The sequence below is a fragment of the Ciconia boyciana genome, chromosome 7 (genome assembly GCF_034638445.1).
Source record: "Ciconia boyciana chromosome 7, ASM3463844v1, whole genome shotgun sequence".
NCBI lineage: Eukaryota > Metazoa > Chordata > Aves > Ciconiiformes > Ciconiidae > Ciconia > Ciconia boyciana.
The window spans coordinates 9550972-9576059 of NC_132940.1; the positions used below are offsets into that span (position 1 = coordinate 9550972).

Genomic DNA, 25088 nt, shown 5'->3' on the forward strand with positions numbered 1-25088 from the left:
GCCTCCGGGGAAGGGCTGTGCCAAGGCGTGCTGGCACCTCCAGGGACCATCACCAGGGTCTCTGTCATCCGACGCCTCTGCCTTAGACATGAAGATGAGGACCCCTGAGAGAAACCAAAGCCACGTGCTGCCTGACCCCACCTCAGCCAAAATATGCCCACAGAAAGACATTAATGGTCAGCAGGAGAATAGCATTAACATTGCAAACAGTCTTCCACAGGGGCTTTTCCTCAATGCTGGTGAGTCTCCGCTCCAGGGCAGCTCTTTCCTCCTGGGACAGGGTGGGCGTGGGGCCAGTGGACAGACCGCAGAACCACAAGTACAGCATTTTCCAGCAAGGCGGCCTGGCTGCTGCAAGAGATGGACGAAACAACGGGTGTTATCATCTGGCTGGGACTTTTCCCTCCCTCCTTCCGCCAGTTTGGAGGCGCATTGACCCATGTGGAGTGGGGCTTGAGATGCACCTTGGATGGGAGATGCAAGATGATGATGGGAGATGGGAGATGGGAAGGGGCAGGAAGGGAAGGGAAAAGAGAAAGCTCTGCCTCGACCATGTACAGCACAGCCTGATTACAGTTGGTTGATTGCAACACCAATCATTCATTAGTTAATTAACAGACCTCTTCCCCTCCTCCCCGACCCCACTTCCATCCACTTTCACAAATTCCTGACAGCATGATGGTCCATTTAGATATCTCCTGGCTTATTTATTACACATGACATGCCGAGTGAAGTATGTGTTTTAATTGTCAGCCCTGTGCCGTGTGTATTTCACTGGCTGTTCTTTCCAAATATAACCTTTTTTTGAAATGCAGAATGTCATAAGGCCTTGAAAAAGGTGTTACCTGAAAAAAAAACCCTCATTAAACTGTCAACTGCTGTGTTTTGCATTTCCTTGCCCGTCATTACTAATTACCAAAATACCAAGTCATTTGTTTATAAAAATATGAGCTAGTTAAGTGAACTAGGAATTGATAAGAAACAATAAATAATGCTGAATGGCTACATTCAACTTAAACCCAAACTTACTCTATTGGGAAAAAAAAAATTAAGATATTTCTTTAGTTGTTAAATTGTTTAGCTGGGCTGTAATTGGTACTAGTGTCCTTTGGACTGACCAGCAAAAGGAAGGAGTGAAGAAATCTTGTGTATGTGCCTTTCTTCTGAGTTTTTCTGCTCTGTAACCTTGGAAGGTTAAGCTCAAAACCAGAAAGCTGCATTTTTTTAATGGATTTGCAGAATAAACCTCTGTCCACTCTGAAGAAAACTTGCCTATGTAGCATCTCCTGCTACTGTTCTGTTCCCTGACACCTCTTTAAGTTCATTTGAATCTTTCCCTTCCTTCTTATTAAATACCCTTGGTAGGACACACAGCTATTTAAGCAATTTGGGTCTGAGTTTTAATGATGGCTTATATCCTAAGGGAAGATGAAAGATACTATTGGCATAATGTAAATGAGAAAACTGAGGCTTGTACATTTATCCTAGGACATCCACAAAGTGCACACTTGTGGTCCTAGTGTCTCATGGTCCCTTCAGACCGTGATACTATTTTGATACGGTATGTTGCAGCATCACTGAGTGAGTTTGGCCAGCAGAAGTCACACAGGAGTAAGGAGGAGGCCTCTCTAGCACATACACAAAGGTTTTATCTCCTAGCAATGATGAGGACAGGAAGGGGCGCCACTTTTATGTGCCGAAAGTTGAAATTAAAGATCCTGCTGCAACTTTCACAGCTCTAGTGGTAGCTGCTGCTTTGGTTATGCCTGCAGTAGTGCTATGGAGCTCCTCAAGAGCATCTTGGTGAGACAGACAAACAGATGCAGTGCCATGGCACAAAGCCCCAGTGTCAATGGGGCGAGGAGCAGTGTCCCAGCAGCGCAGACCTCCACCCTCCCAAGGGATGTTCGTAAGTGGCCGTTGACTCCCATCTAAGGAGTCCAGCACACCATTAAGTGTCCAGGAATGCAACAGATGGCCTCATGACTTTTAGAGGGACTTGCATGAGATCTTGGCTGTGCACTCGCCACATGAGCGTGCTTGTTCACAGCCAGCCACCTACCTGCCTCCTCCTTATCACCCGAATCTGCACTTTCGGCCAAGGCACCCTCTCCATTGGATGGATTGATCTGTGCTGCTTCAGTCTTGTAATTTTTCAGGTCAATGGCAGGTGCTTTTCTGTGTCTTGTCCACCATGTCAGGCAAGTCAGCTGCAAAGTGGGACAGAGAACAAACAGGTTATTGCCTGTCAGTCCCAAACTGGCATGTCAGTCATCTCCCTCTTTGAGGGGGACAGATCCAAGACAGTGCTGAGAGATCTGTTCTGGGGCGATGGTTGTTCCCCCACTTTCTCTCACCTCCCTTCTGCACAGGCGCCCACACCCTGGAAAAGAAGGCTGGTACCATCGAGTTGGAGCTGGAAAGCTGAGACAAAGTGTGAATTAATCTAGTTTCTTTCCTTCTATTTTTTTAATTAGCCTGTTCCATCTCTGTTTCTACCAGGAGTAACCTTTTAGTAGACACTAAGAAGCAACTTCCTATTTGCTAGGCTCACTTGATTGACATGAAGTAATGATGATCTGTGTCCAGAATGGCAGACCTCCAACAGGAAAGGGTAATAAAGTCAATTAAGAAGAAAGAAAGAAAAAAAAAGGTGGCAAGATAACCCTCTGGATACAGTCAACCTCAGACAGCAATTGTACCCTCAGCAGAGAAAGATCAGCTGGGTGCTGGCATGTAGATATATGGCCATAGGGGCATGACGCAGATATGTGGCCATAGGGGCATGACGCAGGCATACGGCCATGGGAACGCTGGTATTTGAGCAGCTCTTTCTCTGGGACATGGGGAGGAACTGGAGTATCTTCTGTCTCGTCTCAGTTGTTGTTTTACAGGAAAAGAAAACCCCACAGCTGGGACAAACTCACATCAAAGCAGCAACCTGCACTCCCAAATGAGCTTATCTCAGGGCTCTTAGTGGAAAAAGTAGCAGTATTGTGTCTCCGCTCTGCAACTGCAAGGTATGTTTTCACGAAGTGCAACTATGTGGGCAGACAGAGCCATGACGGCGAATATCAAGTCACAGTTCTCAGGGAGGATTATACCATGCATTAGACCAACAGGCGTAGTTACAAGTAGAAAAAAATGAGCTCTGGGAACACACTGTAAGACTTGCCCATCTAAACGCCTTTTCTTTTTTTTATTTGTTTGTTGGTTTGGTTTTTTTTCTTTGTTTTTTAATTCCAGTTTTCTCTGTTGGGCCAATAGAGAGACATTACCTCTCTCTGCAGTCTTTCAGTGAAAGAACCATCGAAAGCCATGAAAGACAATCAGTCCTGGACAGGCTGCTGCGGCTGCAATCTGCTCTGCTTTACAAAAGCAGGAGGTCCGGAACTCTTATCCTAGGGCAAGTCTGAAAGTCTTCTCCTCCCTAGGACACAAGGAGTGCACAGGAGGCATTAATCTTACAAACCCCACAGTGGTCCTTTTGCAGCTGTGGGGTGGGATTAACCATCCCAGGAGCTCAGGTCCTTGAATTTAAGCCAGGCCTGCTGCTTCTTTGGCTGACCGTGGCACACCAAGCAGCTTGATGGCATCAGCACTTCCTAACCTCTGCATGCTCTGGCCGAGCCAGGCAGCAAGGACCACACTTACCAGTCCCACTCAAATGCAGCTGCCCGGGTCCGTGGGCTGCCCTCCCACTCCAGCCCGGCGGCTGCCCTGAAGAGGAGCCTCAGGATGGGACCGGGGCAGCGAAGCTGCAGTGGTGACAACAGGTCAGGCAAAGTCACATATTTCCCTGATGAGCAGCTGCCTCCCTGCTCTGCCTGTATGGAAATGAACGTCTCAAATGGGTCACTTACAAAGTAATGTGAGTTTAATTTTTGAATTTTACACACACAAATCTAGGCAGGAGTTTCCAGCTGACACAAAATGTTGCATAATTTCCAGAAGATTTATAGCTTTATTTAAATCATTTTCAACCAAGATGAGCATTGGGCAGGGCTAATCTTTCTTGTCATGATGTGCTAAATTGCTTTGATTTGATGATCCTCATCTTTCTCAAGGATTTTTTTTTTTTAATCACTTAGGAAATGTCACTGGAACATAGCAAAGTTTCAGGGTACTGAAGAATTTACAAAACTTTTTTTCCTTTTCCCTCCTCTTCCCATGTGTCACTGGATGTCTCTTCACATTGCAGCAAAATCTGCAAGGCTGGAGTTTACCTGGGGCTCAGACTCTGCCAGATGGGAGTGAATCTCAATTGAAAGCAGCACAGAGACACAAGTAACTTCATGGCATATCATCCCACTGACCCACCCAGGAGCTGGTGCTTTGGCCATGGCCAAATAAAGCAAACCACCACCCTAAAGGGCTCCTCGGTGAAGCGGCACACCCACGCACCAGCTTCAAGCTTCCCTGTGGTGGGTTTTGGCTGGCTGAATTCCTTGAGGTCCCCCTTTCTCCTCTTTGCCATCGCTAGAAGGACACATGCTGGGGCAGACCGGCAGCGTTGTGTGGCCATGGAGGCCACCACAGGGCTGGCTATGCTTCCCTGGCACAGACTCACGAAGGGATGGGGAGGGGGGAGGCAGATGATGGCATGTGTTTTGCATGCCTGGAGAAAGCAAGCAAATACATAAATAAGGAGAATTGCTGACAGCGGAGCTGCGTTAGCAGAATTGACTTGGACCTTGGAAATGCTGCCTGAGGCCGCCGTGCCCAAGGGCAGGGGAGCAGGAGTATCCGCTTGGCGGGTCCTGGGGAGCCCTGTGGCTCTGCTCCCCACTGCAGAGCCATGTGTAGGCACTGCTCGGGGAGCCCTGTGTCCCTCTGTGCTGGTTTTGGCTGGGATAGAGTTAATTTTCTTTATAGTAGCTAGTATGGAGCTATGTTTTGGATTTGTGCTGAGAACAGTGTTGATAACACACTGATGTTTTAGTTGTTGCTAAGTAATGTTTACACTAATCAAGGACTTTTCAGCTTCCCATGCTCTGCCAGGCGCACAAGAAGCCGGGAGGGGGCACAGCCAGGACAGCTGACCCCAGCTGCCCAAAGGGCTATTCCATACCATATGCCGTCATGCTCAGTATATAAAGCTGGGGAAGAAGAAGGAAGGGGGGGACATTTGGAGTGATGGCGTTTGTCTTCCCACGTAACTGTTACGCGAGATGGAGCCCTGCTTTCCTGGAGATGGCTGAACACCTGCCTGCCCATGGGAAGCAGTGAACGAATTCCTTGCTTTGCTTTGCTTGCGTGCGCGGCTTTTGCTTTACCTATTAAACTGTCTTTATCTCAACCTACGAGTTTTCTCACTTTTACTCTTCTGATTCTCTCCCCCGTCCCACCAGGGGGGAGTGAGCGAGCGGCTGGGTGGGGCTTAGCTGCTGGCTGGGGTTAAACCACGACACCCTGCTTAGTTTGCTCTTCTGTGAGTGGTTCCCACAGGAGCTGAGCACGCTTTGCCATGAGTGGCACTAAATGATGCTGTGGGAGCTTCTGTTGCAGCACCTCAGGAGTGCACGGTGTGGGTTCAGGCCAGCCAAAGCGGGCTTGGTGCTCCTCCTAGGCCATGCACCTAAAGGAGCCACTGAAGCCAGGCCTCGGGACACAGGGAAAACATCCCCGACTCCAGAGCTCATCTACTGGAATTGCCAATCCATCAGCCTGTCTGGGTGAGCCCTGACCCCTGGGGAGGTGACCTGCTCGTGTAGCACTCGTGCTTTGTGGGCTGTTCCTCTCCCTTTTCACCCCCACATTCTCCTTGGACAAGGGAGTTTGCAAGAACTCAGCAAAGTTTTTCTTTTGTTGTTTGTAAACTAGAATAAATCCTTCTGTTCCAAAATGCCATCTGGCACCTGACAGTTGTGTTTCAGCTTCACAGTCTCAAATTTAATTGTAAGCTCTTTTGCAGGGTTTTCAAGGACGGCGTGACACAATATGGACTACCTACAATGAAGACATATGAACTCTGGAGCATACCAAACAAATTCCTTGCATACTTGTTTTCCAGCACAGCATCAATCACCACAGGGATGGGAGAGTGTCCAAAACAGCAGGAGAAAATGCTACAGCTTGCAGTTCTTGGATTGTAATTCATTTAAAGCCAGGCACATTAGCTGTACCACTGTAACATCAGATACAAATCTCTTTTCTCCTTTTGCCCATTTACTATCTGAAAAGCATTGAGATTCAGTATTTAAAGTTGTCCAGTGTAGATCCTCAGCTGGTGTAAAGCGGCATAACTGTGCTCAACAGCTGCTCCTGCCTTTGAAGGCAATGGAGCTATGCTGATTTACATCTGCTGAAGTATGATCTATCACTATATTTCCTTGGCTTTTTCTTTGGTGGCTTGTTTTGCTTTTCCTTTCGCTTGACAAAATAAATGGCATAATTCCTGGCTCTTATACAGTGTATTTCATCATTACATCTCAAAGCACTGCACAGATAAGGGCTAGCAGAACTAGCCCCATGTGATTTTTAGGGGGGGAAATATCCGAGGCTCATAAAGTGAATTGACCAACACATGGGGCTGGGAAGCAGCAGAACTTCAGACCCCCTCAGCCAGGACACTCGCTACCAGCCTCCCCCTCTCAGCCACTGTCATGGGGACATACAGGCTCTTCACCACTTGCATGCCAAAACCCAGCAACCTGAGGTTTTGCAACCTGCTAATGGCCAAACACAAAGTTCAGGTGCTAGTTTCTATCCAGAGGGTTAGAGCCTGACACGCCCATCCTGATTTCTATGTCCTGCCCTTCCTTCCGAAAACCCTTCTTGTCCTTCAGCCATTTCAGCACAGCCACAGACTAACTTGAGATGAGGAGACAAGCCCTGCTTGCAGGACACCGTGAGAAACCCTGCCATCAGGAGTGAGGGTCCAAACCTACACCTGCTCTCATGTCTAGGGCAAAAGTTGGGGTGAGTCTGACTGAGGGAAAATGAAAAATGTTGGGTTTAATGCTGCCCGCTCAGATTCATGCCAGACAGGCAGCAACTCAGCAATGTTGGCACCTACCTCAGCTTCAAAACTGCACCTTCACTTTGGCTGTTCTCTAAGGAACAAGGTCAGACCTTTCCTGTTGAAATTGGGGATAAATAGTAGAAACTGAATGGAAATTAGACTAAAACCAAATAGGGACAGACTCTCCCATTCCTACCAAGCTACGGGAAGAGGGTATTAGCTACCACTTGCTGGCACAAATTGCCTGGCAGCCCATCTCATTTTCCTTGTGGTGGGAAGATACTGAGGGCGGGAGGGCACTGGGACATGGATGGTCATCACCATCATCAGATGATTGATCTGAGTCTCTGTGTCCAGCCTCTCACTGCCACAGGCAATCTCATTAATTCTTATTAATTTTCTTCAACAGAATCTCTTATACAGAGGTCAAGCACTGAGCTCAGCACTATGTGGCGTCCATAGCCTACCAAAAGGTTATCCTGAACATCCCTCTTTAGAAAACTTCCCCCCAAAAGCCCAGCCTATGTTTGTTCATGGCCAGCATTGCCCTTTAGCAAGCTCTCCTCCCTCCCTGGCTCTCCAGATGTACCTGGGGTCCAGTGACCATCCCTCATCCTTTGTTCCTCTGGGATAACTGCTCACAGCTGTTTCATACAAAACCCTATCCTCCCTGACCATCCCATTGGCTTTCCTCCCTGGACCGCTTCCAGTCCGAATCCACCTTTTCTGAGCATTAGCTCTTTGAAGAATATGCCAGATAAGGTCCCTTGAGTCTAGCACCTATAAGCTCACCTATTTCTGCTGAAAATCTCCTCTAAGGAATCTCTTATGATCATAACCTCTCTTTCCCTGATGCTATTATAGTAGGTCTTCATCCTGAACTCCCCCCTTAAGACATGCTTTAAATGTTTTTATACCTCCTAGGTCAGATTAAAAAGCCTGTAGGTGCTGTGGCCAGTTTCTTCATTTCCTGAACTGTTGGTATGAAGTTCACTATTTGCCCGTGTTTTGTTAATGCATCTTATCTTGCTATTGCTGTGGGCAGGGAGCACTGCACATGTTTAGTTATCACAGGTCAGATGATGAGTGGGAACTCATTAAACCACAGTAATTAATTGCTGGCAACCATCTGGCCACCCCTGAGCAGTAGTGAACAACGTAAGCAGCAGAACTAATGGTGCCTCCTTGCCAATATTTCTCTCTCCCATGTGGATCCTCTGATAGCTAATAAAAGCTGAGACTTTATCTCAAAGCAGACACAAAGACAGTCTCTCTCTCTCTCCCCCCTCTCCTCTATCTGAGCACCTGCTTTCATGTAATCTTTAGGAGCTGGGTGTCTTTGACACCACTAACATTCAATCAAACATTGATGTAACTGGTTAATGCTTTACAAGTTATGAGGAAGCAACAGACAGAAAAATGCCATGATGGCATCACCCTTATTTCCTCATGCAGTTAGACAGGAAAAAATAGGTCTTTTAAATCTATCCAGTAACCTTTGTTTGGAGGTAGATGGCAGGGGTTTTATGTTGACAGCTGCTTTAAAACTTGGGATTGGGAAGAGTTGCTTTAAGGTTTTATTATAGAAAGCCTCCCAACTCTGCACCATTTTAATGTGTTAAGTAAAAGAAAGTTGTGCCTGACTCAAAGTTATTAAATGTAATTGAGATCACATTGGGACAAAATGTTATTTTTCTAAATGCCCATGTTGCAAAAGATATTAATCTTGTTTGCCTGCAAGATTGATGCTGGCTTTGCTGAAACAGGGTAGATGCTGCAATTAGATATATTTAATTCCTCCTCAGCAGTGCTCTGTAATATGATTTCATCTCCTTCCCCTTCTTCTTTTCTTTCTATTCCAGTTATGATGGGCTGTGGTGTCTGCCCAGGTCTAGGCACAGCATGGGTACTCACACTCAATTTGAAGCACTCAGTGCCTCAGGAAGCATTAACACTATGTGACCTGGGGAATAGAAAGCTGAGGAGCAAGGGCTTCTTTGCAGCATATGCATTACACACCATTTCTTAACCATGGGATGAAAAGAAAAGGACATATTTCAGAGATTTTTGGAAACCAAACAGGGGCTCTCAGAAAAGGGTGCCATTGCAAGTCACTTACTTACCTTTTCTTCAGGGATCGGTGGGCTGCAGAGACTAATAAGGACAATAACAGTCGCAGTGAGGACACAGAGGATGAGGGCAAAGTAGAGGTAGTGCAAGTCTTTTAGCACAGCTGGTCTTCTGTCCTCCTCACCACAAGACGGTGTGCTATAAATAAACTCGATGATCATCCGAACGAGACCAACAGCTAGCCCAACCATGAGGCCCCAGAAAGCACCCTGAGAACAGGCAAGCATAAAGAAAAGGTCACTGCATGTTACCTTTGATGAAAGTTTTCTGTCTTTTTCCCTTCCCTTCCCTTCCCTTCCCTTCCCTTCCCTTCCCTTCCCTTCCCTTCCCTTCCCTCTCTTTCTTAGACCAAGACCTTTTATGCCTGATGGAAACCCACACTGACATGCATTCAAGGAGGATGTTTTCAGTTAAAAATCCTCATTTTCTCTTTCTGCCCTTGAACATGGAACAGATAAAGCACAGAGAATGCACAAGTCTCTCCCTAGCAACATGCCTCCAACTAGACTTTGACACATCGTCCCTAAAGTGTGCAACAACTTTGCCTTTTGTGCTTTCAGATGAGACTGCCAAGAAGTACCACTTGCAGTGGCTTCTTGGAAGCAAACACACATACACTAGCGACTGGGCTAAGATCCACTAATGCATGCCAGGGAAAGGCTGTCTAATTGTTACACTTTAGCTGGACTGGCTTTAAGTTTAACGAGTCTCAAAAGCTAGGTAGTGAGGGGAGAGTTATTTATTTATTTTATCAAATTAAATATGTATATCAGTTGGTTGTTGACACTCCACTTACAGGCTCATTAATCCTCTTGCAGAAGATTGCCAAGATGAAGAGAGCTGTGATCGGTGGGGCTAGATAGCTGGTTATGGACTGAATGTAGTCAAAGAGCTTGCCGCTGTTGGCTGATTGAATGATCGGGATCCAGAGAATACTGATGATTACAAGGATGAGGATAAAGACTCTGGAAGATGAGGATAAAATTACATTAGCTCTGCAAGTGGTGGAGTCCACCTGAAAATGAAGTTTCGCAGCAAAACACACTTCCAATTGCTCTCAGAATTTCCTAAGGAAAAAAACCACAGATCTCTCTCAAGAAGAACCTTTCCCTGTGTACAGAGGAAAAGAGAAAATTGTTCTCTTCTAGAAAGTCAATTCAACCAATTCCCAGAGCTAACTTCACAGATTTCAGAGTGAGGTGAGCTAGGACTTGCCAGTCAACATGCATGAGAGATCCACAAGGGCATGGTGGCTCCCACCGTGAGCTGGATCAGTGCAAGCCCTTCAACCTGGCGTGTCCTAGAGAGCGATACGTTCTTTGAAGGACTAACTCTTGGATGCGACAGAGAGAGGGAGCTGGAAGCTTGTGGAAGCAATCTTTCTGCTACCTTTCCAAGCAGATAACATGCTCAGCTTCGTGCCTTTGCCAAATTCCATTTAATTTGCTGCTTATTAAAATTGCTTCTGGGGTCTCAGGTGTGTACCATAACCCTTCTTCATCTTCGCACTGTATGTTATAGAGATTTCTCCATATTGCTGAACAAGAGGTACTTTCCCTCTTGCTACTCTACAGTGGTGGAGTATGAGATTGCCTGCAGCCTTCACCAACCCCACAACAAAGTTTAGAAACTTAATGCTCATGATAGGAGAGGAAAAGCACCACAAACAGGCAGAATGCAGCTTAAATTTTGCTATCAGGAGGAGAACTTTATATGCCCCTGATATAATGCAGTACCAAAGCTTGCTTGCAAAGGGCACTATAACTTATCAGAGAGATAGAGAGCTGGGAGGCCCAGCTCTCTGCACTTTTCCCTGAAAAAAGGAGTAATTGCAATGTATCACTCCTGTCTGATGCAAAACCAACATGTTCTTAAAGACCTCCGGTGACAGTGACTCCAGAGCACCTTTGGCTTTTCTAAAAGTTACATTTAAGGCAGTATTTATGTTAAGTTTAGAGAAGAGAGAGGCAATGATCTACCTAGCTCAGTGGTATGCTCAGTTTTTCTCCTTGACCAGGTCTATCTGAGATGAAGCTGGAAAATGTAATGCTCTTTCCCAGGCTGCATTCCTGTTCTATATTTTAGGCACCAGATTTTCCTCAGCGAGTCCAGACTGAAGAATGTAAATGCTGCACTCAAAACAGATGATGAGAGCAACGAGACATAAAGAAATGTAAGGACCTGCCCACAATCATCAGCTCCTGCTCCGAAGCCTTTCTGCGGATCCGCTGCCAGATGTCTATAACGAAGAGAGTGCTGCTGCTGTTGAAAATGGAGGTGAGGGAACTCATCAAGGCTGCCATCATCACGGCAATCATCAAACCCCGGAGCCCTGGGGGAGCAAAAAAGGGAAGGAAAATCAGGACTAGACCTTTGGCCTCTCAGCACTGTTTTTTCATCCCGATGCCTGCAGAAAGATTTCCTCATCCTTAGGATGGATAAGGGCAGTCTGCATGCAGAGCATGCAGAGCAGAGCAGAGCATGGCTCAAGCCCACCTCCACAAGTGTAAAAGTTTCTCACCGTCGGGCATGAGTTCTATCACGAGTTTGGGGTAGGCAATGTTGGAACAACCCACCGCAGCTCCACAGACCCTTTTACAGATGTCTGGGTCCACACAGCCCACTTCATCTGTAGAATACAGGAAAATAACAAGAAGTCGGTGTAAACCCTGTTGAGCCATAGGTTGTTTAATTCAAGGGCACAAATCTTGATGCCTTGTGCAGTTTTGTATAAATTCAGAGGTGCAGCTGGAATACAGCTAGAATGAGTGGAGCTGAAGAACATTTTACATCATAAAATAAAGGTGAAACTTCAAGATGACATTTTGCAATTCTGTTCAGGGTACAGATATAACTCTCCTTGATGTTGTGTAATTGTAATCCTTGATGATTTGTCGTTTGTGGGGACTGGACTGTTTCCATGAACCTGTCAGCTGGGTTACCAAGGTTGTTGCAGGCTGAGTTATTCTTATTTGAGGAAATCTGGGAGAGAGGCACTTGAGACACTTACACTTTCCTCCAGGAGTGGTCATCCTAACCAGAGTATTCTTCCCAGGAAGTGGCATGCTCTGGAGAAACCAGCAATGAGAACTCCTTGGGAGACAACATGAGAGGAACTCTTGCTCTTCCACGAAGGAGGACTGTTTTGCATAATCCAGGAATTGAATGAATCTGTGTGGCAGATGATTGCTAAAACTCTCACCAAATACCTAATAAAAGTAATCCATAGGACCTGAAGAACAACCTCAGTCCTCCATGTATTTCATCTCACTGATTTCCTCCAGATAGACAGATGCATGCAATGTCCACAGCATGGAGCTATATGCCCCCAATGGCAAAATATGCCCCATATGGATAGTCCAAATTACTTCTGCCACTGTGGGAGCACTGGAAGTGGAGGAAGGGCATGGGAACATCAGTGTACATTAGGAGTACATACACGTGTGCCTGCAGGACAGCAGAGTTTCTGAGGTGTAAAAGTGCTGGAGGACCTGTGTGGGATTAGTGGTCACAGCAGGTATAAAGCCCTGTGGCAAGCAACAGGGAAAGGCTTACCTGGGTAAAGAGCTCTGCTAATCATTCCTGGCATGACAATGAAAAACATAGGGAAGATTTTCAGGTATCCTCCCAGCACCGATCCACCTTTGGCATGGGAGAGGTTCTTGGCAGAGAGAGACCTCTGGACTATCACCTGCAATCAGTGCAGAAAGGGAGCAGATAGTAAAACAGAAGCACTACAGAGAGAGCAGGATCCATCCTCTCTCTGTCTCTTGTTCTCATGGATGACTTTCATCTAGCAGGATCCCAGGGTGTTTTGCATGCCAATGGCAACTTTCCCATCGCAGTTGACTGCAGCCTGCTGCCAGTGCTCAGAGCTCAGTGCACAGGCTACAGGAGAGGGTAGTGTGGAAATTTCCTTTACAGGAATCATTTTGCCCTTGACTGAAATGAAGCCACCTTGAGGACTGGAGACAGCGGCTATACAGCAGCAAGAGACAAGAATGAAGCAGACTGTGGGTGTTTTGGTAAAAGTTCAATGGTGGGTTTTCATAATTATCATAAAGCACAGAATTTAATAAAGCACAAAAGCACCGTGTCTTGAGAAACAAATACAGCTTTCCTTGTTTGTAGCTTGGAAAGGAATAAGAAACAAGACCTCTGGGAATATGAATGGCTTGTCTGGAGGTCTACATAAGGTCACTGTAGACCTTATGTAAGGTCTTTGGATAAGATCCAAACTTTCATATCCTTGTCACGCTAACTTCATGAAGACCCCTGGTACTCACCAGCCCACAGTGGGATAAAGATGGAGGAAAATAACCTGCTCTCCCTGCACTAAGAAGTGCACAAAATTAGCAGCTTGCTGAGAAGGTGGAAGGAGTAAGCTGTTCTGGTCTAGACCAGTAAAAAGGTGGTAACTCCTGCACAGTGAGACACAATCATGTTTCAGCTCACAGATCCTCAAACTGAGGAGTGGACTGGAAATAATAGTGTGGTGGTTTGCCTGGGGAGGGAAAGACTTTCTTTACCTGGTCAGTGCACCAGCACCAAAGAGCCAGCACAGAGAGGCCAAATATAAGGCCAGGCCAAGGAATGTCTCCTGTGACTGGATCCCTGAACAAATGAAAGGCATCTGCACGTGGGAGGTGACAGGTTGTGTTTGGGACTATGATCTTTGGTATTGCGTTGCTGTATTTCTCCTGAAGTCCTTCATACCAGCCAACTTTTTCAAATCCTGAAAAGAAAATGCCAGTGATTTAAGGTCTGGTGCTCCCTGCAAAGTTATTTCCTTATCTGAGTCTCATGATTACTTTTCTTTTCTCCTATTGTCCTCTCATCTCCTTTCTTTTCATTCCACCCTCGCTTTTGGCAGTTAAGGTTTCTACAGGAGTCAGCTGGATTTTGCCCAGAGTCCTTGTGGTTTTAACAGTGCATCCTGGAAGAGGATCAATGCAGGAAAATCTCCATGATCCTAATCCCCACAATGTCTTCAGCATCTAGTCTTTGCTCATACACCCTCCAAGAGCTGAAGCAGGAAGGTATGACATGAAACAAGATACAACTATATTTCTGTTTGCCAAGAAGGCTTAAAGCAAAGACTAATGATAGTCAGTTCCTTGTTGCTTTTTTATTTTTTTATAATGCTCAGTTACACCCAGATGAATGCACAGTAACTCCCAAAGTCAACTGGGAAAGTCAGCAGAATTACTCTGAATTTACGTGAGCATAGCGAGAGCTGAATTTGGCTCTGGGAATGCAGTGTTGCAAGCTCTTTGGCAACTCCAGGTAAACCCAAACCAGCGAGGTGGTTATCCAGAACCTCACTTCCATACAGTTAGTGCAAAGGATGAAGCAAGTCTGATGACTTGGCAAATGAGAGTTGTGCTGGCACCACTTCTGTGAGTGGTTAAAACTCATTTCTGCACCATACACGAAAGGGTGAGGTACTCTGCTAAGGTCTAATGACCTTGGGACCATTAAAACAGTGTATGATGCCACTGCAGGTTCCCCTTACCTATGAACATGAGGACCAAAGCTCCCAGCACCATGATCAGGGTCTGCAGTGCGTCTGTGTATATCACAGCCGTTAAACCACCTGTCAGGAGAGCCAGAGACAACAGGCAGAGTGCGTCACCATGTACAATGAAACAGGTACTTCACCTGGAAGAAGGTTTTTCTTGGCCCCAGCCCTGTGATTTCAGGACAGACCCACTGGGAGAAGCTGGCACTGAGCAGGTCCCCAGGAGCCTACAGCTGTCACAATCCCTTCTGTGAGGAATGGCCTGAAGGGCTTTTCCACATTCATGAGAGGACTTGGAGGCAGTTCAGCATCTTAATATCTAAAGATGCTAATGTTGCAAAAAGAGAAAAAAAAGAGCAAATATGAGCAATGGTAGCTATCTGCACAGAGGGAGCTGGGAGCCTTCTGTAGCATTAGAAAATTCTCTAGAAAACAGTGATGTTCCCCCCATCCCAGTTTCTCTTGGGCCAGGAGGGGAGAGGGGAATAGCCAGAGGTCTCCAACAGCTGGGAATGACAGGGCAAGTACTACCAGCAACTGGGGAAATCTCTCCCTCAGACCAGGACCTGAGTACTTTCCCCTATGTAGGAAAGGGGAAACTTATATCCTAGGCTCCAGTTTATAGTGTTTATTTTAAAATCAGCGATTTACCAGCTATGGTGTAGACAGCAGTCACTGCTAGCAAGACCACAGTGGACAAGTAGAGGTTCCAGCCCAAAGAGATTTGGATGAACAATGCTCCGGAAAAAATGTCTGTCTGGAATAAAAAAACCCAAGGGCAGGCTGGCATTAGTAGTGCTTCGTGCAAGTGCAATCTAATAAAGCAGCCTGCAGCCCTCTGCGACTGAAAGCATTGACGAGGGAGGACACCAGGAAGGTGAAGTGGAAGAGGAAGAGAGAGCATGGGGCTGTTGGCTGTGAACCTTCTTGTTCTCGGTGTAAGGAAGATCCTTCCTCCAGGTCAGAGCTCTCAGCATCTGGGAGCTGGGGCAGCAGGAGGATGAAAAGCAAGGTCCCGCACCAAGGGACTACAAAGCAACCAACAGACTATCTTACAGGCAGCCTTCATGGCATGTAACCCTCACTGGCACAGACAGGTATTGGTGACAAATGCCACTCCTTTTGCTGACTGTGAAGACATCCGTGGGGAGCAGGAGTCAATGTGTCTGCAGGCAGACACGGGAGGGAAAGGGAGGCAAATAGCAGAGACCAGGTTCTTCCCAAGACTACATCTTGGTGGCCTAGTGGCCAGGAGACACTCCTGCTTGAAAGGCCCCTAAAGAATCACTGATGTCTTGTGCCGTGATTTATTTATCTGAAAAGGTCAACAGCTTGCTTTTCTATTCATGCAGTTCAGCATACTAGAATGACTCCAGAAAAACAGGTTATACCTGCTGAGGACCTCACTAGAAATACAGAAACCCCCATCAGCTTTGTTTTGTTTGGATCTACTGGCAGAGAGAGTGAAACCAGAAACTGGGCGAAACCTGGACTTACACAGATAACATCGTTCAAATGCAGAAGGTGATATGGGACATGTGTATGTTGGGAAATCAATTTGAAGGACACCTGCAAATCTGGTATGGGGTGAGATACAGGTAAAAACATTTGCCAAGGGAGACAGAAGGGATGGAGCAAGTTTTCTTGTTGCTGTACCTGAAACAAGCACCTTAAAAGCAAGCACCCAGTGCAACTCCTGAGCTCTGCAACTCTGAGGTAGGACAAACACTGTCAGTGCACCACAGGAACCACTGTGTCTTCTGGTTTTTTACTTCCCAGCAGGAAATACAAACACCTCTGTAGCCATGCAGGATAGCATTTGACAACACTGTTTATTGCGATCTCTGTTTTTCTTTGTGAGCAGGGAAGGCTCTGCAATGCCCTAGTTGCTAACCTATGTTTGGGCAAAAAGCACAGGGAGAAAAATCCTTCTTGTAACCAACTGCCTGCTGTCCAGCCAGCTGCTAAATGAGCTCTCTACAAACAATAGCACTGCTTAATAGAAAGCACCTGTCATGCCCATAAACTCCACCAGCCACATCCGTCAGCCACGCGTGAATTAGCTGCACAGAGGAGAAACTACTGAGATGAAACAGCAATGACTGAGGCCAGGGTCCTGCTCTGAAAAGCATTGGCAAATACTGCTCTGCTGAAGGTCATTTTGAAAGACTGGTCTGTTTTCACCACATACGTTGACCGTGTAGCTGTGCACACTGTGGTGCTGTTGCAGGAGAGATCGTCCATTTACCCCTCATGGGTAAAGGGGCTTCAAATGCCTCTTTGCAAGACCTCATCCTGGGCAATGCTTCAATCCCACAGAGCAAATCTCCTGGAGGCAGTGGTGACAGCAGTGGGTGACATGACCAAGAGCTGGCCATTAAAGGAGGAAATTTATCCCATAGTCCCAGCCTGGAACTCCTCTTAATGCACCTCCCAGGACCTGAGATATAATAAGCCTGGGAGAAGGACCCTGAAGCCAGCTGCAAAAGGCACATGGGTGCCTCATCTCCAGTCAATGTCTTCCAAGGCAATCTGACATCTAAATACTTCAGTAGGGTCTAGTACTTGTACTTGTACTGACTTGTACTGGCCATGGGACAATCAGCTGGAGACAAAGCGCTGACATTTTCAGTCCCTGTAATGGACTCTGAAATACAGTCCTCTCCCTCCAAGGGCACAGGTAGTTCTTGGCAAATCTCTGAGTGTAAGTTCTTTATTAATGGCATTTAAATGAAGGGAAATACCCAGTAGCTTACATTGCTTATTTGCTACCAGCAGGGTACAATGCTACAAGCAATCCAGGAAAGATGCTGAGTTTTGTCTTAAGCCAGAACCTACCTCCCTTTCACCATACGCCTTTTATACCACACAAGTGACAGAAAGAAAGAGGCATAACCATAACATACCTAATGCTGAAAACTCAGCTACAAGAACAAAAGCAGATTTATGATAATTTAAGAGAATTTCATATCTACAAGATGCAGCCAGCCAGATCCTCAGATAGGGTAATGCTGCAGTTTCCCCTGTCTATATTGCCTAAGGTTTGATCTGATAGAAGAGAAAAAGCAGGCAGACAGCTTATGGTACTGTTTAGTAATTAGCTGCCATATCCCTGTAAAGTTCTCACTGTGCATTGCTGTTTAATGAGGGCTCTCTCTCTTAGGATAGGTCTCCATGATCAATACAGAGGCAGGTATTTACTTGAGCAAAGCAGCACACTAACACACTACTAGTGTTTCTGGTAGCTGAGCTGGTCCTTTCAGGGACGTCTGAGTTCTCTCTGAGCAGCCCTGCATTGTACCAGGATGACCTACCCCTGCCCTAGACACAAGGGTTGTGTTCAGTTGGATACATACGGATATCTTGGTGAATATATAGAGAATGAGGGACAGTACGGACATGTAGATTTGTATCCTCTGCCCTCCAAATCTCTTCTGCAGGTATTCAGGCATGGTGACCACTCCTGCTGCGATGTAAACAGGCACAAAGATCCAGCCGAGAGCCAGAAGTGCCCAGGTAGCCTGTTAAGGAGACAGAGAAAATAAAGGCACATGATTCAACACATGGGAATGTCCTTCTCCTCTGCTCTTTCAGTGGACATCCTAAGAAAGCAGAAGGGTACAATGCCATGCAATATATTTGGGAAGCAGTCTGACTTTTTCTCCCTGCTCAGATGATACGACAAATGGAGGAATTATTACAATATAATTAGAAGCTTTTGAAGCTATCCTCCTAAGTCCTGTGTCTCTCTGTCATGGGTGGCACATCCTGTGCCATTGCCTGGTCTTTTGGCCAAGATGATGTATTCTGTTGCTCTGGATCTCCGAAAGATGGTGGTGTATTTGGTGGCCTTTGAAACCACTGATGCTGTGGCAGTGAAGAGTTAAGTGGTTCAGAGAAGGATGGGAGCATCTGTTTGTTGCTTGATTAGCAAGTGATGAGGCTGAGGCAGCAGACTGTCCCTGCGGAGCATAAAAATAAGCAACAGCAAGAATCTGCCAGGATGTTCTCCTTGCAGGCTGACGCAGATGTGCTTCTGTCGCTGGTAGATAAAGGGGCAGTTCAGTTGCTTTGCCACAGGTGAAGGGTCTTTTAGCAGGTGTAAAGGCATCTCCCATCATGTATTTCTTCTCTGAAACCCAGCAAAAGCCTAAACAGGAAATCTTGAACATAAATAAGAGCCATTGGATTATCAAACCTCACCTCCTGGCTGTCTCAGGCCATTACCTTTCATCCAAGTACCTTACATTAGTCCAGATTTTACTTTGATCAGTTATTTAAGTTACAGAAATGAAACTGATCCCTGTGAGCAGAAATTGTGAGTGATCAAGGAGAACAGCCATGGCAGAGACTGGCTTAGGTAAAAGATGCTCATATGATCCCTGCAGCTGAGTGATGTCCCATGACAAAGGGAGAGAATAATGCCATATCTAAGGTCCCTTTCCAATCTGAAAGAAATGAATCTAAACTCATGAAGTTAGATTTGCCTTGACATACAATCTTGTCTTCATGGGCTTCTAAAATTACTTGAATAGATTTACTTAAAGTACAGCGATATTGGTATGTCCTACATGCACCAGGCTGAACACAGGCTCTGGTTTCTTCACAAAGGACTTAAAGGTGATCTTAATGGTTTAGAAAAAAAACAGTGCAGTGCACAGATATCCCAGGAAAGAGCTTTTGGTGAGCCCTGCCTGTCCTTGGCAAGTATCTGGCACTATTAGCAGTCTTTGCTGATACAGACAAGAGATTTAGAGTTAGGTGAGTGATGTTTATTGTGAGGCTGGCACTAATCTCACTCCTCATCAGTGCAGCTGAGAAATTTCATTAGCATCATACACAAAGGGCCTGGTTTTCATGCTCTGTGTGGTGTCAGTGGCAATTTTCCAGGCCACTTCAATAGGGCAGAATGAGACCTGCCTTCACACCCAGATGTTCACCCCAGAGAGGTCACATTTTGGCAGCTGACAAGTGAATGCAGTGTTTCCGATTCTCATGGCTTTACACTGAATTTAAGAGCACATGCTCCTTTTTTTTCAAACTCGCTGTACCCAGAATCCTGTGATTATCCAAGTACCTTTTCAGCATTCATTATCTTTTCTTTTAATCTTCATGTGTGCAGACTAAAGCTTAAAAATATGGCCATGTGCTTCTGGGAAGGTCAAAGAGCTAATAATTTTAGTGGATTCCACTTAAACTAAAATAAAGATCTCATGTTTTTAAGGCTGTCTGAATGTCTGGAGGCTTCTCTCCTGAGGCTTGAGAACTTGTAGTTGCCCGTACTGTTAGCATCTGATTTTGCGACAAACCCCCAGTCCCTTTGTAAACAGTGACATCTTAGTTGACAACATAACTGACTCTTACGTTCCACTCAAAGCCCCCAACAGCAAGGCCCCCAGCTGCTCCAGTGCCCGCCAGGCCAATGAATAAGCCACTGCCCACGTTGCTTGACATCAGGGATGCTCCAATCTGAAACACATGGCACAGGCACAAAACCCAGAAAGTCACCTTGAGGAACTTCTGTATCAGCCCAAGCATTTCCACCCAGCACTCTCTTTCCCCAGGGCCTCGTCTCCTTGTAGGTAGGTAGTTGGGTGCTAACAGCGAGTTGAGTTTTCCTTTTAAAGAAAACTATGTTTTCATACCTTAAAGCGGGTGTGCCCGCTCCCTTCCACCGCCCCTACTCCAATGCAAAGCTTAATCTCAGCATCGGGGTTCACTTTGTCAGGGGTTCTCCTGAGACACACGCCTGTTATGGGGACTACAGCGGGGTGAGGGAAGTCTGGTTGCAGCTACAATACCTCAGTGTCCATGAAACATGATGGATTTCTCCATTCCCTTGTTACTCAGCCAGCAACGTGCCTTGTCCAACCTTGCCGACCCTTGCTCTACCTCTCCATGTCTTGCTGACAGCCCAGCCTCTTTTGTCTTGCACTGAACATGCATGTGGTGGTTTACACAGCCAGGGCGACAGGAGTGCTCTCTTGGAGGAGTGCTCTCCTAAGGGAGGAGATTCCTGAACCATAGCAGGGACGGTGTTAGAAACGTGCAGACCTTTTGTGTTTAATGTCTACACATAAGTTCAAAGATATTCAGCTCTGCAGTAGGCTTGAAAATGCTAATGCCTCAGGTTAACTTTAACTGTAGGCTGTAGGCATGGTAGGCTGTCCCTACCATGGCTCATTGAGACCCTAATTGGAAGAATGCAAGCTCCAAGGCACTTTAAACAGGGCAAAGACTATCTGACTTAATTACTACTTTTATTTGGCATAAATTTTCTGTATGCCAACGCCAAATCTCTCTCAGGGTCAAATGAGAAGTTACCCAAAGGACAAGTCTAGCCCTTTTGTCTCCAGAGAAAGTTTGCTTTTAGCCACATCGCCTACAAGGAGCTTTTCTCTCCTTAGTACTGCTAAATGTGAAATAAAAAAGATGGAACTTGATCTGCTTCTCACCTCTGAGCAAGGTAAAACATTAATGCGGCATCAACACCCACACTGATTCCTGCCAACAGCTCTGCCTTCTTGTCTGTCTAAGAAAACTCCTGATTAGAGAGCTGGCTGCTGCAACATGAACTTGCAACTGAGGTGGGGACCGGTGCTCTCAAAAGATGTAAACAGTTTTCCTGATATCTCTATCAATCAGATACACAAATACAAAAGATATATTGCACAGAGCAGCAATATAATATCAGGGTTTAGTTGAGGCTGCCTAACACACAGCAGAAATCTGTCACCCCTGTAAAAAAAAAATAAAATACATGTAAGCCAGTCATGTACTCAAGGTGAAGGCCATGAGGAGCTGAGCCTGCAGGAGTGCTGCAGAGGTGGAATCAGCTTTCTGACAAACAAAACTGAAAAGTGAACAGCATTATAGAGGTTGCTTTGAACCTGGAAAGGTAAGTCAGGAGAGCCAAGAGCCAACCTTGGAGCCAAAAGCAATGAGAATGTTATTGGGTTTGTTTTTTTTTAAAAAAAAGAAAAAAAGAACGATGTTGGGGAAAAAATGCTCCATTTTACTATCTTTTAATTTCTCCCCTCCTAATTAGAAAAAAACATCAAGCTAAGCTTTTCTATTAAATGTCACTTGGCCGAGACAGAAGTATAAAGAACATTTAAGGAATAACAGATTTTAGAGAGGTGTATGTGTCTCTGATGAAAGAGGCTGAAAATCTAGCCTAGTGAATTTATGGGCAATGTACATCCAAAGGAAAAAAAGAAAAAAATACAGCGTTTTGGTTGAGAAGTGCATTCCGTTACCCACGACTCACTGGAGAGATATATCATGTTAGAGTCTGGCATTGGCTGAGAAGGATCTTTATTCCTGTGGCATTTTTATTCCTTTCAAACTTTAAATTATCTTTATATGTACCTTTCACTCCCAAGAAAAGGCGCCTTCAATAGATTTTTTTTTCTTCATAGTGAAGATTTATACTTCAGTGGTTTGAAGTTTATATCCTTTACATCGTTAGTCAATAATCTCAACTTTACTCTAAATAGCAAGGGCTCAGAAAGTCCTGGGCTTTGGGGTTATATTTTCTTCAGTCTCTAAATGCTTTTTTACTGGATAGCACATTCCTAGATTACCTAATGCTCTCTTGGCTTGGGGACAACCATATCTTTGGTGAGTTGGGGCCAAAGAGTTTCAAACCCAGATAGGCAGACAGCGCTCCATCACTTCCATCAATGTGAGCATTTTTATTGCTGACTTTATCAGATAAATTGAGTTTAAAAAACCTGAAGATGCTGAATTATCCTTTTGGCCCGGCAGCTCCATGCTGTAGCCCATTAGCAAAGCTGCATGGGGTGATTCCAGGTGGATCCTCTTCCTCCCAAGACTACAGTCAAAACATGTATGGACTGGGTCCCTTCGCTAGACCTGCCCTCCTTACATGTGGAACTGCTTTCAAACCATGAGAAACAGAGGGATGCACTTCACTCACAGGCCACCAAGTCATGGATCGTCCAGCTAGGAAATAGCCTCCAATGGTCCCCCGGCTTGCTCGTATCGACGACTGGAAGCACAGGAAAAAGAAAAGTGTTTTCCTCCATTCACCCACCCTCAAGTGAGACCCAATGCCCATCCCAGTAGCCTTGAAACATTCCGTCAGCAACCTCTTGCACCACTCTAGTCCTACTCCCTTGGGTGACACTGCAGTCAACTGGCTCGCCCTACTCAGAGCAGCACAGACAGGTAGTGCATGGCTCTGACGCAGTCTGAAGCAGGGACCCTGTGGAAAGGCATCTAATTTTGAGAGATCTACGGGTTTGTCTGCTCTCAGCCATGTGAAGATATGTGTTTGCAGCTCCAAGAAAGGCTGCCCACCTTCTGACAATGGTATGCATGAAGAGGAAGCATTTCCCTCCTCACTGTCCAGCACCCCTAGCAAATGCCTTCAGAGCCAAATAAGGGAGAACATGGCACAGGGGTGGGAATCAGAGGACAACCTTGTACCCCATGGGATGCCATCAAGGTCTGCCTTTGGGCATGACATGCAGGTGCACCCCAGGATGGCTAGCAATGTCCTGCTGCAGCTCCTGCTGCCTTGCTTCTTCCCACTGCTGTGGATTCAGGATTTCCAGCAGCCCCACACTTGTATGGCCACATCAGGCAGCCCCATCTAGGAACTGCATGAGAACTGCAGGGATTTCAAGAGCAATAGGATGTGCATAGGCCAGCAAGCCCCTCCAGTGTGACTGAGGCTGACTGTGCTTGCTGTTTGCAGCAACCAGGAACTTGTAGTCGGGCACCGTAATAAAATGGTTTGCTGCAAAATGCCTGTGCACATGGCAGCACCCAGACCGGTGAGCAGCACTGCCCCCAGGCCAGGAGAAGCCTGGATGCCTGGTCTAACCATCAGCTCCAAAAATTGTATTGTGTATCTGTTAAGTATGCCAGGCTTCACCCATTGCTTCTGCCTCTCTTTGTGCAGGTTTCTGGTAGTCCAGCTTTGGAAAGAAGCTGCTTGTACCTATTTAATTACTTCCCCTTGAATGTACCCATTGGGAATGAGGAAAAAACACTTCAGCCAACCAGAAGACTGTAGGTGTCCATGAAGGAGGCCTTTGCAAAGCAACATGAACAAATAATTAGCAACAACCTTCCCAAAGCTTTTTAAAGTCCCATTTCAGTCTTCTCCCCCTCAACCCAACTTTTCTCTTTCCCTTGCCCCCTGCCTGCCCACACCCTGGTGTGAGACTACTTTGCAGCATGGGAGGTAGACATCAACCCCAGAACAACCTCCAGGGAATGACCCCTTGGTTGTCCCCATGCGGGGGTAGGCGTGAGGCCTCACAGAAAGATCACTGTCACCCCACAAACCTGCTCAGCAGGCCATGGGATAACGGTGTGTGCAGAGGATGCCCTTTGCAGGTAAACAGCTTTGTACCCAGGAGGGGTCCAGGGAGGATCAAAGGCTCTCCGCCTCAGGCAGACCTAAACCCAGTCACCTTGGGCACTCACCCATATCCCAACGACGAGGACAAAGGCGAAGTAAAAAACCACAACGATAATGTCTGCCACCCCAAAGGCCACTGTTGTGTCCCCCGGCAGCGCGGGCAGCTCCGTGGCGGCTGGGGTCGTCTGGCTCATGGCTGGGAGCGAAGTGCTGATTTTCTCTCTCACACTGGACTTTGGTGCACGTTGGCCTTCATCGCTTCCCTTGTAATAATTAACAGGATGGAGAGGGTGTGAGTGGGGAGCGGGAGCCAGGCAGGACTGTGGCTGGCGTTCCACAGCAGGCCCCAGCAGGAGCTTTGGCTCCATGGTTCATCAGTGAGGACCTCCCCATAGTTCTGTGGTGTGAGCATCCCTCCCAGATGCTCCTGCGTCCTTTTACCAGCAGTCACCTATCCTGCCCATTTACCCACTGGTGACAGCCACTAGGATGGCAAACGGATAAGTGTCACATCGTCTTGTCCCCCACCCCTCTTTCACATCATTTTCTCCACAGCATCCTAGAGAGGAAAGTTCCTCCTAAGAGGAGCTGCCATGGAGGGGAGTTGGTCCTTCTTCCTGGTGCGGGTGGTAAGGATATGGATCTGTGCAGGATGGGTGCGGCACCTGCACCCACCCTCCCGGGGCAGGACCAGCCGCAGGCGAGGGCACTGGTGGCCCTTCCCTCCCTCGGTCCCGCCATGTGCTGCCTCCTTCATCCTGTGCTGCCGCTCAGGGATACCCCGTGCTGCAGAGAGACCCACAGCCCTGGCAGATGGTCAGCAGACAGCGAGCACATGTTACGCTGTACATTCACTTTGTAGATAACAACAGGGGGAAGTGCAGGGAGGAGACAGCTGAGTTTTCTTGCCGGGCTCTCCACCATGCCCGTGGCCAGCAGCGAAGGAGTTAAGCTGCTTGCGTGACAAGCAGAGCCAATGCAGGTCACCTAGAGTCGGGAAAGCTGCAGTGGCAGCAGGAGCAGCAGCTGTCCTGGGGCACGGGCAGGTAGGAGAGGGCTGTCCCCTACCACAGCAG

The 25088-nt window shown here is 46.7% G+C and overlaps 1 protein-coding gene across 1 annotated transcript; it reads right to left on the reverse strand.

The window, feature by feature from the left end:
• Positions 1–142: 142 nt before the first annotated feature.
• SLC5A9 (solute carrier family 5 member 9) lies at positions 143–24206 on the reverse strand. The gene is made up of 14 exons (XM_072867146.1): positions 24078–24206; positions 22558–22629; positions 19980–20084; positions 17972–18136; positions 15267–15372; positions 14610–14690; positions 13624–13829; positions 12650–12785; positions 11616–11723; positions 11276–11426; positions 9891–10059; positions 9088–9303; positions 2063–2210; positions 143–351 (listed from the first exon to the last, which is right to left on the reverse strand). The coding sequence occupies exons 1-14, from the start codon at positions 24204–24206 to the stop codon at positions 143–145; spliced, it is 2001 nt and encodes a 666-aa protein (XP_072723247.1).
• Between the last annotated feature and the right edge of the window lie 882 nt (positions 24207–25088).